At 33.5% G+C, this 14,991-nt stretch overlaps 1 protein-coding gene across 5 annotated transcripts in view; it reads right to left on the minus strand.

Moving 5' to 3' along the window:
* TRPM3 (transient receptor potential cation channel subfamily M member 3) overlaps positions 1-14,991 on the minus strand; it is a 246,351-nt gene that overhangs the window by 73,901 nt on the left and 157,459 nt on the right. For all 5 annotated transcript variants that reach the window (XM_087957807.1, XM_087957808.1, XM_087957809.1 and 2 more), the window contains exons 6-7: positions 11,322-11,493; positions 1,132-1,306 (exon numbers count right to left, since the gene is read on the minus strand). In XM_087957807.1, coding sequence (XP_087813933.1) covers positions 1,132-1,306; positions 11,322-11,493 — 347 coding nt within the window. The remainder of the gene's footprint in view (positions 1-1,131; positions 1,307-11,321; positions 11,494-14,991) is intronic.

Below are 14,991 nucleotides of genomic sequence, written 5' to 3' on the forward strand. Positions count from 1 at the left end.
GCAGTTTGCAGGACTGATGCCTGCAAAAATTCATTCTTTCATTTGGCAGACTGGTTTTAAGTTAGACCTGAGAACAAAACATTCTTCACATAATATCTGCTTTCTTTGCTATGGGAGATCCAATATAAACAGATGGCAGATCTCTTTTGAGTTGATGTCCTGTGTCAGACAAGATAAGTCTTTCCACACTAAATTGCACTGCAGTCTTTCAGCTATGATTCCTGCTAAACTGCAATGACCAGATGCATTCGGGAATCTGGCCTGTGTCCAATTATAAATTATTTAGTAGGCTGTCACTAAATAATTTCAAGTTTTGTTTTATTTTGTTTTGCTTCTGGGGAAAATGGTAGATGTTGCCAGATCTGAGCTGCTGTTCAAATACATTTTGCTGATAAGATTAGTCAGTACAATGGATTATGATTTTAATTAATCTTCTCCTCATCCTTTTTTTCTCCTTTACATTTTGCAACTTTGTTCTTCCTCCAAGTTTCATGTTCTCCAGGGCTAGAAGGTCAGGGAGGATACAGAACAATGAAAGGAAACAAACAACAAACAGATTTGCAGAAAATAAAGAGCATCAGTCTCACATTGATCTGCAATGTAGCGGGCGAATATTCCATGCATGTCTGCACAATAATTTTGACAATATGGTTTAGATTGTGAAAAACGTATGAGCCCATGGGACATTAAAATGTATCAAGAGAATAAGGATAAAGATGAAGATTATGGCTAAAGATGTTTCCCAAGCACTGCTTTATTTAGCTTCCTTTTGGAACACTGTAATAATCTCTTCAAAGATTTTGGCACATCTGCTCCTTTCTTATTAATCCACTAAGTCTGAATGTTTGTATCTTTCAACAAATAGACAGTTAAGATATTAAAGGAGAACACTTGATACTGCTTATTCTAAGAGGAATAACCGTAAGGTGTGGGTGTGTGAATATAGTGCATCTGAGTTAAAACTATAGTCTTTGGAATAGAGTTAAACTGAACCTAGTATGGACCTTTCAAACAGGTGGTACATAAGAAAAATGATTGTGCTTTTGCTATTTCTGAAATATTTAAATATGAAAATGACTGGGTTTGCAAAGAAAGATTTATATAAATACAATGTTCTGCTAATAGACTTACCCTCCTTCTTCTGAGTATTTGTGACCAAATGCAAGGATGTCAGATGCTCGGCCACTCCCATCACATACTACAACTGGAACTGGGGGTGTATCACGCAGATATTCCAGGACGATGGAAATGACATTGGGTCCACCTTCTACAATGAGGGCCACCACTGGTACTCCTTGACCAATCCCTGTTATGAAATAAACAAAAGCAAAACAAACAGAAAAGCAGGCAAATCAAATAAAAGTACATCAATAGAAACTGAAATTATCACCAATACTATTTTGCTTAAACAACATTACAAACTATGTGTCATTCGTATCTTTGTCTTCAAGTGCATCTTGTAATCATCTAAGTGAAGATATAAAATAATAGACTGGAAAGATTTTGCTTTTGAAATGAAGTTCACCATGAAATGACGAGGGAGAAAGAAAAACTTAACCCCCACCTCCCCACATTTTAATTCTTGGCCATAGCTTTCTAAATTACAAAGTCATATCTAAATTACAAAGTCATATCTGAAAGAGACATAGGGCAATATCACTATGCAATATCATCATAAAACATGAAAGTACTGTTGCATTTCAGAAAGTACATATGGTTCTTATAGGAATGTAATCCATGAATGCAAAAAATTCCTATTTATTTTGGATAGAATCAATAGCTCTGAATAAATAATAAAGTTGCATGTTTTACATATCTTCTTTAGTAGGGAATTTAATGCAGGAATTCTATGGCAGGTCTTAATTAATTCTCACAATTGTTACCTATAATAATGATCAGTTAGCTGATGCAATAATGTACTGTAATACGTTAGAATTTATCTAGATTATTATTGTGGAAACATTCCCTAAACTATAATTTTGCTTTTGAAATGTAGCCACCATGAAATGAGAAGGAAGACAGAGAAACACCATAACATAAACCACTGAGGAGCACCTAAATAATTATTCTAGTTCACAGAAATAGCCATGAATATTACATTTCAGAAGGACTCAGGTCCTGCTTATGACACCTATCATATTTTGTCCATCTCAAGTTTCAAGAATCAGCATTGTTAACTTTAAATATATTTAATGGTTTAAATTACCATCATTTAAATCTTCTATTGAGCAATGATCTTTTAATTTTTTTAAAGCTCAAAAAAGCCTCCACATTTCATATTTCAAAATTCTTTTATGTACAATCTTCTCCGAGTTTCTAATCTGCTTTTCCTTGTTGGCTTTTATGTAACTTTAGTGGTGAAGTATCTTGGGTGCTTTGGACAGGAGGTTTAGGCAACATTTCTGATAATGTCAAAGTATGATTCTCATCCCACAAAGCTAACAACTTGGATTTATCTATCTGTATCCAGATCCAGTACGAGGATAGATGGCATCCCAAATGACAATGACTAATGGCACTACCTCCAGCTAATGTGAAAATTTGCCTTTTTAGAATGACTTGGAAGGGGAGGCTGTGTTGCTATTTTGGTGTCCTGGGCTAGTGCCTAATTGGCCTGAACCTAAAGTTTGCCCTGCATATACTTATTTATTTATACCTATATGAAAATAAAAGAAAAGCAGCTTGCTTGCCCCTGACATGTCCTGGTTGACTATCTCTCACAGACCTTTCATTAATTTTGAATTTGGGATTATTCACCTTAATCAGAGATGAAAAAAAAAGAGAAGTGAAATCAGAAGACTATCAGTCAGAAATGTATATCACTGGACAATTCACAATAAAAGATGACAAATCCTCAATCTCATATATAAGGTATTTGAAAGGCCTTGATTAAAACTTCAGTTGTCTAGAGATAATTTCCACTTAGAATGTTCTCTGTAGGATTTAAAATTATAATTCATAAATACACAATAAGTAAAACTTATTCATATACATAATAGTTTTATTTCCATGGTTAAAGATTTTATTTTGTACAATCTTCTCCAATTGGATTAAGCATACATTCCAGAATCATTGGAAGTCAAGCAGCAAACAAGTTTAAATAATAGTAACAACAACTTTTCTTTAATTTTCAGAAATCAGGCCAAACTTTATACTGTGAAAATTTTATACAAAGCCAAAGAGACCAAGATTAGCTGACCATTATTTTTGTGACTAGTGAAAAATATAAGGGAAGAAATTGTCACTATGAAGCAAAAGTTATATAATAACATTTATTGTTCCTTTTTATTTATACATGCTTGCAGCATGTGTTACATATAATGTCCAGTAGGAAAAAAATGACACTTTTTAGTGAATAATTTTCTCCAACAACATATTTAGATTGTTACAATTTTCCAGTACCATAAAAATGCTTCTCTGATGTTTAGTTCTATTTATTGGCCTGCCTGTTAATCTCTGAAGAGATTGCTTTCGCGTGCATTGTATGGCTTCAGTGAAGCCGCAGTTCAAGAATGCTGTGTGGAATGGGCTGAAAGGACTCAAAGCATTTTTTTTATGCTAGATTTTTAATGACTGGTTGTTTGCTTATTGGACCAAAGAGTTGGGGCTAGTTTCAATTTGGCAACACTGAATCTTAAATGCAAAAGGTTAATGGATCTTCACTTTTTAATGTTCTCAGTGGCATATACTTGTAAGCTTGTTTATGACATCCCAGAAGAGTGTCAAAATATATCACTGTGGTTACCTGATAGGAAGGCAAGGGTAGACGAAGTTTTTCCAACAAATACTTTTGAAAAGTAAAAGTAATCGTATATTCACTGAATAGAATTTCACTGAGAGTGAGATCTCTAAAACATACATGAGTGTGCAGATAAAGCCCCTCGCTTATGAAGCCCATTGCCACTTCTTTCCCTTCCTGCCCTATTGCAGACCATCTACTCAGTAAGGTAACAAGCGGGATCAATGATCTTGTCTGCCTTCCACTTGAGTAGAAGTGTACTATGGCATAATGGCTGAGCAGGATTAGAAACCTAAGCATGCTTACTTGGCAGGAAGAGATGTTGAACTCAGTACAACTTACTAGAGTGACTGAGTGCATAGATTTGTGCTGACCCCAACATAAAAACCTGTTAAGCCTTCTGTAGGCTCTTTCATTTCCTGCCTAGTCTCATCAAAATCATGTCATCTCTATTTTGTTTCCTTTCTGTCCTTTGTTGCCTGTTTCTCCTTTATTGTTTTTTTGCATAGGAGTGGAAGAAGATGCAGGTCTGCCTTTGTCTATAATAAGTGAAAGACAAAATCATTTCTGTACAGATGAGAGGAAAATTGCCTTATTTTATAGGCAGTTTATTTTAATCAGTAGATAATTCAGTTTTCTGGAGTTTTTTTCTGGCCTTTTTTTATTTTTTGAGAATGGCCTCCGGCCAATATGTATATACATAAATACTATGTGCAAATACATGAATCAATATGTTGCGTTTATTGATGGGAAAATCTAGAAGTTTGATTTAATCTTCGAATTGACAGGAAGTTATATATTCCATATGATTTTCATGTGAACTTATACTTATTTCTTTTTATAATACTCCCCCCACTCTTTATAACTTTCTTTTTTGACCATTTTAAATTTAGAATTGTCTTCCTTTTGAGCAAATAAATGTTGTAGCAGCAAACTGACACTTCATGAATATGGAAAACATTGATGGTTCCAAAATTTCCTTTTTTAACTTCTAAAAATACACTTATAATATGCACTGGCTCTGAACTAAAGCTGCAGGGCAAGCAAAATGACAAAAGAAAGGAAAATAGAAAGAAAGGACAAAAAGAAGAAAGACAAAAAGTAAGAAAGAAAGTTGATGCATTTTGTTTTATGAGGCATTATTGTTTAAAGTCATTGTCAACACATACAATAAATTCCTTAAAATATATTAGATTGGATCCAAAGTTTCTATTATCTCTTTCAGTTCTATTCATAATGTGCCAGGCAACCCAAAATATGATGAGATACCTCTGGGCATTTTCCCTACTTTTGAATCATAGAAGGTTTTGTGGGACACATGAACTTTAGGGGAAGAAGCAAATGGAAATGCATTCCTGCATTCAGTAAAAGAAAAGATCCCAGGAGGCTTGTATGGAGCCATTCCACCATGTGAATAACTGATTCCAAAAGAAAAATCCACAATGTAACCTGGATGTTTACAAATCACTCTATGTTACTACTTTTGCCTGTCTGTTACTACTTTTGTTCTTTGGATTCAGAGTCAGCACAGTTATCCACATTCTATTCTAACTATGTCAAACCCCAAGGAAGTACCAAGGGCATAGAAATGCATTAAATATTGAACTGAGTATGAAAAAAAAAAAAAGATTGGGACATAAGCAAATGAGCATTCCAATGCATTTGATGATAGTGCAATGATCAGAGAAGATGCCGGTGATGACAATTGAACGTCCCTTTGCCTTCCCAGCCCCCTTCATATATCCTCAGGCATAGGATGACAAAGGGAAGTCCACAGGTCACATGAATAGGTACTGCAGACACTTTACAGTATTAGAATTTGCCACTTGTTTTAATTTTCCCTATATTCTTCTCCAGTTCATTTTCTATTCTTGTTGAGGATGAATGAATTTAGTTTGATAAATTTACTTATAATGGACTGCAATATGCTACACATATATTAACATAAACATTTAAGATTTGTACAAGTCAATCAATTTGAGGATAACCTAGTTTGGGTAAATAATGCAAAATATTTTGTTCTTATATGAAAAAAACAAAAACAAAGGCGCTCATGAAAATATTTTTTTACAGTACTTTTATATGATTCAGTAAAACGTATACTTTTTTTTTGGCTATGTCTATGACTCAGTGCAGATTCCAAAAACCAAGCAAACCTTCAGGCTTTTTGAAATACAGATCTATTTAGAAGAAGGCAAAACATTTTCCCCTGGAAATATGCATTTATAAATATTCCTAATTAGGGCCAGGATTTGGAATCATTTTTTTTAAAAAAATGGGTCCTTGCATGTACAGTAGGGACTGCTTGTGTAGCCCCTGTCTTCAATTTCTTAAAGCAGCTGTTTTTTTGCAGGATGACATGGCTGCCCTTCATGGCCATTGTGTGACCCCAATTAAGATACACCTGGTTTAAGGTGTTGCAGAAAAGTTCTGTGCCAGCTCCCGGTTTGAAGACATTTTGAATCTGAAGTGCTACCTCACTCTGTTGCTTATTACAAGACCAGAAAAAGGCAGTTTATTATTTTAAGACATGAAGTAAAATAATGTTGAGCATACAAATAATAACTGGAAGGGAAAATGGAATTTGATAAAAAAAAAAATCTATACTATGTTTGGAGCTCGGTTTGCTTAAAAGATTTGTCCTGGAGCAACCTGAACAGTGTATAATTCTTTAACTTTATAAAGGGTATAGATGTTATTGTACGCTATTTCTCAATGTAACTTCTGTTGTTGCTAATTTTGAAAAAAAAAAAACAGCAGATATGCAAGATGCTGAAGACTTTTTCATTATCTTCTGTTCTTTATTGTTTTATCAGGCTTTGCCCTCATCCTTGCAATCATATTTTCAGCAGCTTTAAGCACTATCAATTTAAAATGAAAACTGGCATTTTCAAAACTTTGAACATTGTGCCCAGTACCAAATTCTGTGTAGTAGAGTGGATTTGGAAATATGAAAACCACCTAGTCTTTATTAAATCAACGTAAGTCAATAGTTTTAGGATAATTTGTCAGTCATGAAATTGTACCATGGCATGTTTATAATCATTAACAGGACCTTTAAAGGTATTTTATGGGGGGAAAATTGCAACCTTTTCTACGAAAACATTCATTTTGTAGGTTTTTGAAAAATAGGATCCTTAGGAAGGTAGTTGGAAGCTTGTTCTCAGTACCTTCTAAACTAGATGGTGATATTAAGACCAGATTTTTCTTGGACAGATTTTTCTTGGAATGTCAAACTAACCCTTTCAAAATGCAACAGTACAAAACTAAATTGAAATAATTGTAGGTTTAACATTAAATTATTCAAATACAAATGGGGTGATTTATTTATTTATTTTGCTAGAGTGGTTCAATTGTTACAAATGCCTTCTCAAGGTTACCCTGTTCTCTTTTTTTCCTTTACAATACAAACATATGAAGGCCACACATTAAAAAGTATCATTACTTCTCTATTTTCCCAGTGGGCTTACTGTGTTCTAGCAGCTGTCCAAGGAGAAACATATACTTTCTCCTGAGAACAAAGAACAGTGGTCATAAAATAAAACTGCATGGTTTATCTGGTGGGTTGGTTTCTTATTTATGATTATTACTGTTGGATACAGAATACTAGAATTAATACACACAGTTTGAATATTCCTGTGTGTTCAAAATTCACATACACATCCCCTCAAATTTTTGTTTCATGTAATTTTGGATATTTTGGTAGAAAAGAAATCAAAATAGAAATAATATATAACAATTGAGCCTATTATAAATACTTACATAATGAATGGTTCATTTGTAAGAGCAGTTGTGCAATGAAAACAGTTGCTAGAGGGTGGAATATCTCAGCTAATAAACACATAGTGGATCAATAACAATACGACATCAATATTGGTACTGAGTTATATAACCTTGCTATTAGAGAATTTTCTGTAAATAATTTTCTTAGAAATTATTGAACAGATGCTGACACTGAATTGCCAAATTGGTTCTACATGAACAGAGCAGCTTATTTAAACAACAACTCTCTGATTATTATAAAGAATTTTTTTTTTTTAGGCAGAAAGAGAGGTTTTTACATAATGAGGCTTTAAATAATTTGTTACGTTTCTTTATAAAGGAAAGTGTAGCGTGGCTAATGTAAAATTTGTACATATTTTATGTGGCCTATTTTCTGCAATTATATTTGCAGGTTTGAGAGAATCAATTACCTTTCTTCCCAGATAATACTGAATAAAAAGGTTATTATTTAATAAATATGTAAATATTTATTAAAGTTATAATTAACATGTAAATAATATTAAAGTTAATAAATAATGAGGTTAATAAATATTATTTATTAATTATATTATCATTTATGTGTTAAATGTTGGGACTCCATGGTAGTCTGCAATAGTGCAACAATATATGTGAGTATACAATAACATTTTCATAGACCCAACTATATTTACTGAGAAATCTACACTATAGTAGGACATACTATAACTTGTAATAGATACTACAACGGTACAATATAGAAGAAATTAAACAAAACCAAGAAAATAAGGAATTCATATTTTTAAATTATCTGCTTTGGAAATCCTGCACTGTTTCTAACAAATATGTTATGCAGTTAAATATTGCACACCTGAGCATAAAGAAAAGTAATAGAGAGGAAAAAATACACAAATGCTCCTATATAAAAATTAATTTAAGTAATAAGTTGGGGAAGGTTGGTAAAATATATATAAAAAATTGTGACAACACTCAGCTTTTACCTTTAAAAAGCATGTAATGGAAAATAGATTGTACATAGTTCTCACTGCAGGTTAATTGATAATGTATGTATTAAGCTATGAAATTGAGGATATCAAGGTGAAATGGAAAATACACTTGATACAAAGAATAAGAACAAGAATGCAAAGTCAGTGAATCCTTGTCACAGCAAAAAGACCAGAATGAAGCATCAACAGTCTCATGCTTCAGCAGCAGAAATAAATAGTTTCATTTCCAACAATCCTAAACAGAGCAGGTGACAAAATACAGCTGCAATCTAGTGTCATATTAATATAGAATGGAATAGAATAACAGAGTTGGAAGCGACTTTGGAAGTCTTCTATTCCAACCCTCTGCTTAGGCAGGAAACCCTACACCCCCTTCAGACAAATAGTTATCCAGTCTCTTCTTAAAAACTTCCAGTTTTGGAACATTCACAACTTCTGGAGGCAAGTTGTTCCACTGATTAATTGTTCTAACCGTCAGGAAATTTCTCCTTAGTTCTAGGTTGCTTCTGTCCTTGATTAGTTTCCACCCATTGCTTCTTGCCCTGCCCTCAGGGGCTTTGGAGAATAGCTTGACTCCCTCTTCTTTGTGGCAGCCCCTGAGATATTGGAAGACTGCTATCATGTCACCCCTAGTCCTTCTTTTCATCAGACTAGACATACCCAGTTCCAGCAACCGTTCTTTACATGTTTTAGCCTCCAGTCCCCTAATCATCTTTGTTGCTCTTCTCTGCACTCTTTCTAGAGTCTCAGCATCTTTTTTACATCGTGGTGACTAAAACTGGATGCAGTATTCCAAGTGTGGCCTTATCAAGGCATTATAAGTGGTATTAACACTTCACGTGATCCCTCTGTTTATGCAGCCTGGAACTGTGTTGGCTTTTTTGGCAGATGCAGCACACATTAACTCCAACCCTTCTGTATTTGCAGTGTGACATCCTGACCTCAATGTGGAAGGATGGAACTTGTTAAGTGACACCATGAAGAAAGCTGTCATTCTAGCTAGAAAAGGAGCCTATAATTGCTTACACTCTCCTGTGTGTACAGACCTTGTTGTGATTCTTTTTTTTTCCATTTAATTGATTAATTTGTCATTTAATTGATGGGAACAAAATGTTTTAGACTGATCCAATATGTTTTTTGTTAATTTACTCAATGAGATCTAGGCTAAATGAAAGGGGCTGTGCCTTAACCAAGTACAAATGATATCATTTTATTAATTTTCCCAAGGTATTTTAAATAATTATGCAGTAACAACATAGATGACAGCTTGTGCCTGTTCTTGTAAAGAGGGTTAACACAGATGGGGAACTATCCATTGCTGAAGTTTAACTCACCATCCTTCTGGCTGTCTAGGAACGCCAGAAGTTTCCCTGGGGCAGCATTTCTAGAGGGTCATAGGTTTCCCATCCTTGTCTAAATAAAATCAAGAATGTTCTTGCTGCAAAGTCATTAGACTTCAACATGTTAACATTCTGGAAATAACGTTTAGTGTAGCAAAAGTAGCTAACGTTAGAAAACAGATAAATCAAGAAAGACTAAAAAATAATCTTGTTTATCAGATTTATTTTCCCCCAGCTTCCCTGATTTTCATTTTGAGATCGTTCTAGATTTGACATCCTTTTAGCATTCTTTCTATTCCTTTCTGGTATTTACTTAGGTAATAACTTCTTTCCCTGGTTCTTGGATTATGATTTGAACCTTAATTCGTGAATTTGCTTTCTTATGTGTGCATATGTGACATTTTTGTGAAGTCATCCTAATGAAATACTTTACCAAGGCCAGAAATGGAATAAATATATATACAAGCAATTAATTATAGATGTATAATACTGTCAATTTGCATTACGTCTGTTATGTGGTAAATGAGAAACTAACTTACCATGGGATCGGAAGTAAACTAGAGTGTTTACTTCCATAATTTATATCTAGTTACAGTTAATATAGTATACTTTCCCTCATTCCCTTCCTTTCTTCCTTCTCATGGTTTCTGATCTGGAATTGTAGCAAATGGTCTAAGCAGGCACTTCATTTTAAATTCTAAGCAATACTATTTTATTTTGTTTTACAATGGAATACAGGTAGCCCTCGATTTATGACCACAATTGAGCTCCAAATTTCTGTTGTTAAGCAAGACAGTTGTTAAGTGAATTTTGCCCAATTTTATGACTTTTCTTGCCACAGCTGTTTAGTAAATCATTACAATTGTTAAGTTAGTAACCTAATTGTTATATGAATCTGGCGTCCCCATTGACTTTGATTGTCAGGAGGTTGCAACAGGTGATCACATAACCCTGGGACATTGCAACCATCATATATTCAAGAGCCTGAATTTTGATCATGTGACCATGGGGATGCTGCAACAGTCATAAGTGTGAAAAACGGTTATAAGTCACTTTTTCAGTGCTGTTGTAATTTCAAACAATCGTTAAATGAATGGTTGTGCATTGAGGACTACCTACATCTCTTTTATATATTTACTTTTTTATCATGGAATATAATAATAAATTTAATTTTTAAGTATTCCATGTATTTTTGTATTTTACTAATAGTTTAGGGATCATAGTATGACAGGGCATTTTTCATAATTCAGTCAGTTTTCTCTAGCATTCTAGTATTTGTATTTTATTGCTCAATAATATTCAGCTCTATTATACCATATTCAATTCTGATTAATGATGATAATAAATAATAAAGATACAGATGGTGTCCAAAAAACGGATCCATCATTACTAGAAGAGATATATATGAAACATTGCTTCAAGCAATAGTCTTTGTACTATCGCTGTTCAATTTTGATACCATGATTGTAAAGCAGAAGTAGAAAGTGAACTGCTCACTTGTATTTATCTTCTGAAGGGAGATGTGCTTTTCCAACTGTCTGCGAAGTTTAACCTCTGCACCATATTTTCCTGTGGTTCCATTATCAGCCAGAATAAAATGAGAATGCATACTGTTGAGTACTGTCAGCTTACTCATTGGATTGGACATTGTTTGATATGGTCGGACTACCTGCATATATGAAAAAAAGAGAGAATATAATCATAGTTTGCTGTAGTAGCGTGTAAATTCTGATAAAGTCTAGTATTGAGATAACAAACCAAGACCAAGCTGCTGAAATCAATTTTCAAGCATTTCTAAAATTCAAGTACTGTTGGAGATTTTTCAAACTCAGAAAATCAATAATACATTATTGTCTAGATATAATAATAGAAAAGTGACATAACTCTTTTAAAATCTTATTTAAAAACAAATCCAACCAACCACTGTGAAATTTGATTGCATATAAGTAGTCACAAGTTGGATTTCTTCATAATGATGGAAACTGAGAAATAGAATTCCAGTAATACTATCTGTCTTTCAGTTTAAAAGAGACTATAAAATGGGCAAGTTGGCAGGGGAATATGGCTTATATGATGACATTGTGTAATATGTTTACCAGTCATCATTATGTCACTATATACCATTTGTGCAATGACCTCATGATATACGTTAATGTGGCTTGCAGGTGCTATTTGAAGTACTTATTTATTCAATTTCTATAGCCACCCAACTCAACCAAGAGAGTATGAGGCTTACAATTCTAAAATTATAAAACAATTAAAAACATGAAAACAAAATATCCACAGAAATAAATAGATCTAATTAACTGTGATCAGATGTTTTGGACTAACTCTCATCAGTTCCAACAGTCATGGCCAATGACTGTGGGAATTGTAATCAAATAATGCCCTATAGATGTAGTTCATCGAGTGACTTATTCCTTTTCAAAAATTTAGGGACTAAAATAATCAACTTTGCTGTTGGGTTTTCTGTTAACTACTTCTTTTATATAAATATGGTAGATAAATGTATAAATCCAATTGGTTGTAAATAGATGTAGAGGTTTATAAATTCTGGGCCTGATTCGCAAGAGAAGGAAGCTATCATTGTTTCAATAATATTTTAATCAGTATTTAACTAGGGGAGACAATATATGTATATATGTTTTTGTTTTTTGTTCTTTAATGTAAATTTTTAATGTGTTTGTCTAATTTTGTTTTGTTTTTGTAAAATTTCTTTTCCTTTTTTTTGAGTTTGTATTTTAATTTTCTGAATAAAAATAAAAATGTATTGCTAAAAAATTTAGGGACTAAAATAATAGAGTTTATTTCTTAGATAGTGTATATGACATATTGCCTCCTATATCAATGACCTTCAGTTAAGAGAACATGCAAAATACTACTTCTCTCACATCCTGTTTTAAACTGTCCCAAGTTCTGAAAAACATGAAAACATAGTTTTACCATTTGGCCTGGGGATCCCTTAATGTAAGTATGGAATCTGTTAGAGAAACTGACTTTTCTGTTCTGCAAATTAGATTTTATGGTTTTAATGGTTTTATTGCTTTAATGTGTTTTGTTGTTATTTTTTTTATTATTTGAGGCAGTGTTCTTTCTAAATTTTGTTCACTACCCAGAGTTACATATGTGAGTTGGGCGGCAATCTAAATTCCCACATAAATAAATAAACTAACTAACAAATGCATGCGGAATATTAAACTAAATAGATGTGTGATCTGATTGCATTATCTTGCAACTTATCGATATGCACGTAAAAGTCTCCAAAATTATTCATTTGAAACATGATGTGATAGTTTTCCCTACAATCACAGGACCTCCATTATAATGGAAAATATACTGTCCATAAAGCAGGATCAGATTTCAAATAACATACCCACAGTCCTATGAAACTGCAGTTATGCATCATTATAACCAAACAGCCACAAAACAGCAAGGTACATCTAACTAAAACCTAGGAAAAACATTTATACCCTTGTTTTGGATTGAATTCTTGTTTTCTTTTTGTTGCTTAGTCAGATATAAAAGTCAGTGACTAAAGATGCATTGAACATCTTTAAAGCTTTTTTGTAGTAAAGCAGATTCGTGATGATGATGATTTAATAATAATTTCAGTTATTAATTCACTACTACCATAACTTACTCTGCTACCGATAACAATGTAGGCTTTGCTGACACAAAAAAGGAATGAGGGCAAAGACAGAATATTACATTTTGTGGCTTGATGAGTACATTACTAGACAATTCAAATCCTGTCTGCTACATATAAGGCTTTAGTAAAGATTTCATTTTGCTTCTGTCTTCTTCAGAGTCCTCAGATATTCATGTAACACACTGCTATTTCCAAGTTCAAAGCACAGATAAAAGATGTTTTCTACTATATGGGATGAATTAATCTAAAATTACACTCTCACAGAATGTACAGATTGGGATGGACCTTGGAGGTCATCTAGCTCAACTCCCTATGAGTCTGCAGTGCAGGAATCCATTTGTATGGCATATCCTGCAGACTACCATCCAGCTTATTAAAGAACAAAGGAGAATTTGCAGCCTACTGAGGCAGTTGATTTCATTGTTGAATAGTAATGACCATTAAGATTGTTTTTTTTTCTTTCACATCCAACCAAAACCAATTTCTTTGTAAAATCCTTATGTCTTGAAGAGCTTCAGAAACAGCATCAGGAAATTTTATCCCACCTTCCACATGACAGCTCTTGAACGCACACCTATTGTGCCTCCTTACAGATTTCTCTTCTTCAGATAAAAACATGCCGAACACCTCCAGGCATTCCTAATAAGTTTTCCCTTCCTTTTCCCATCTTAGTTGCTTTTCTCTCAACATTTTTATCAATGTTTTTATACAAATGTGATGCTAGAAATGGACACCATATTCTATGTGCAATCTGACCAGTGCCAAATAAAAACAATGGCTTCTCTTAATCTTGATCCCACTTTTGAACAGTAAAGTTGTTCCTACCACTTTTATATGCTCTAATAAGTGTTTGGTTTTTTTCCTAATGGGGTTCTGCCCATTATTCTTGTTTGCCAACATGCCCTCAGATTAGGATAATGATCTCTAAAGTGTTTGCTATATTCTGATTTATAGAATAAAATAGCATATCTTCTAACTCCTTTTTGTAATCATTTACAAATATGTTAAATGGCACAGAGTCTAAATGAAATCTTGCAATATACCAATCCAGAGCTCTCTCCAGAACCACAAACATACACTTATTGGGCATTGTTGTTAATCTTGGTCTGTATCCACCTAACATACCATAATTAACTCAAATTTTCTTATCATCTCCATTAGAATCTTGGAGAGGTCTTTGTTGAATGCTTTGCTTTGAAAGGAACATTTTCACATGATGGTAAACACATGTATGTAAGTACCTAATGTTTTTTACATTACTCTTTTTGATTACAAAGTGTCAAGAATGGAATTCAGATTTTGATTTCACTATATATTATAATAGATTTATATTTTGCTTTTATTTCGTATAGGTCCAGTTGGTGTATACAATGCTCCCACATCCTATTTTCCCCATATTATAACCCTATGAGGTGAGTTGCACAGAAACAGTACCCAAAGTCACTCAGCTACTTTTCATGCCGAAGGGAATGCGACACTTCACAATCTTGCATCTTCTAGCCCAGCTCTTATCTTCTC

Source organism: Notechis scutatus, chromosome 2 (assembly GCF_049901735.1).
Source record: "Notechis scutatus isolate UNSWTSFEM ecotype Mainland chromosome 2, rNotScu1.2, whole genome shotgun sequence".
NCBI lineage: Eukaryota > Metazoa > Chordata > Lepidosauria > Squamata > Elapidae > Notechis > Notechis scutatus.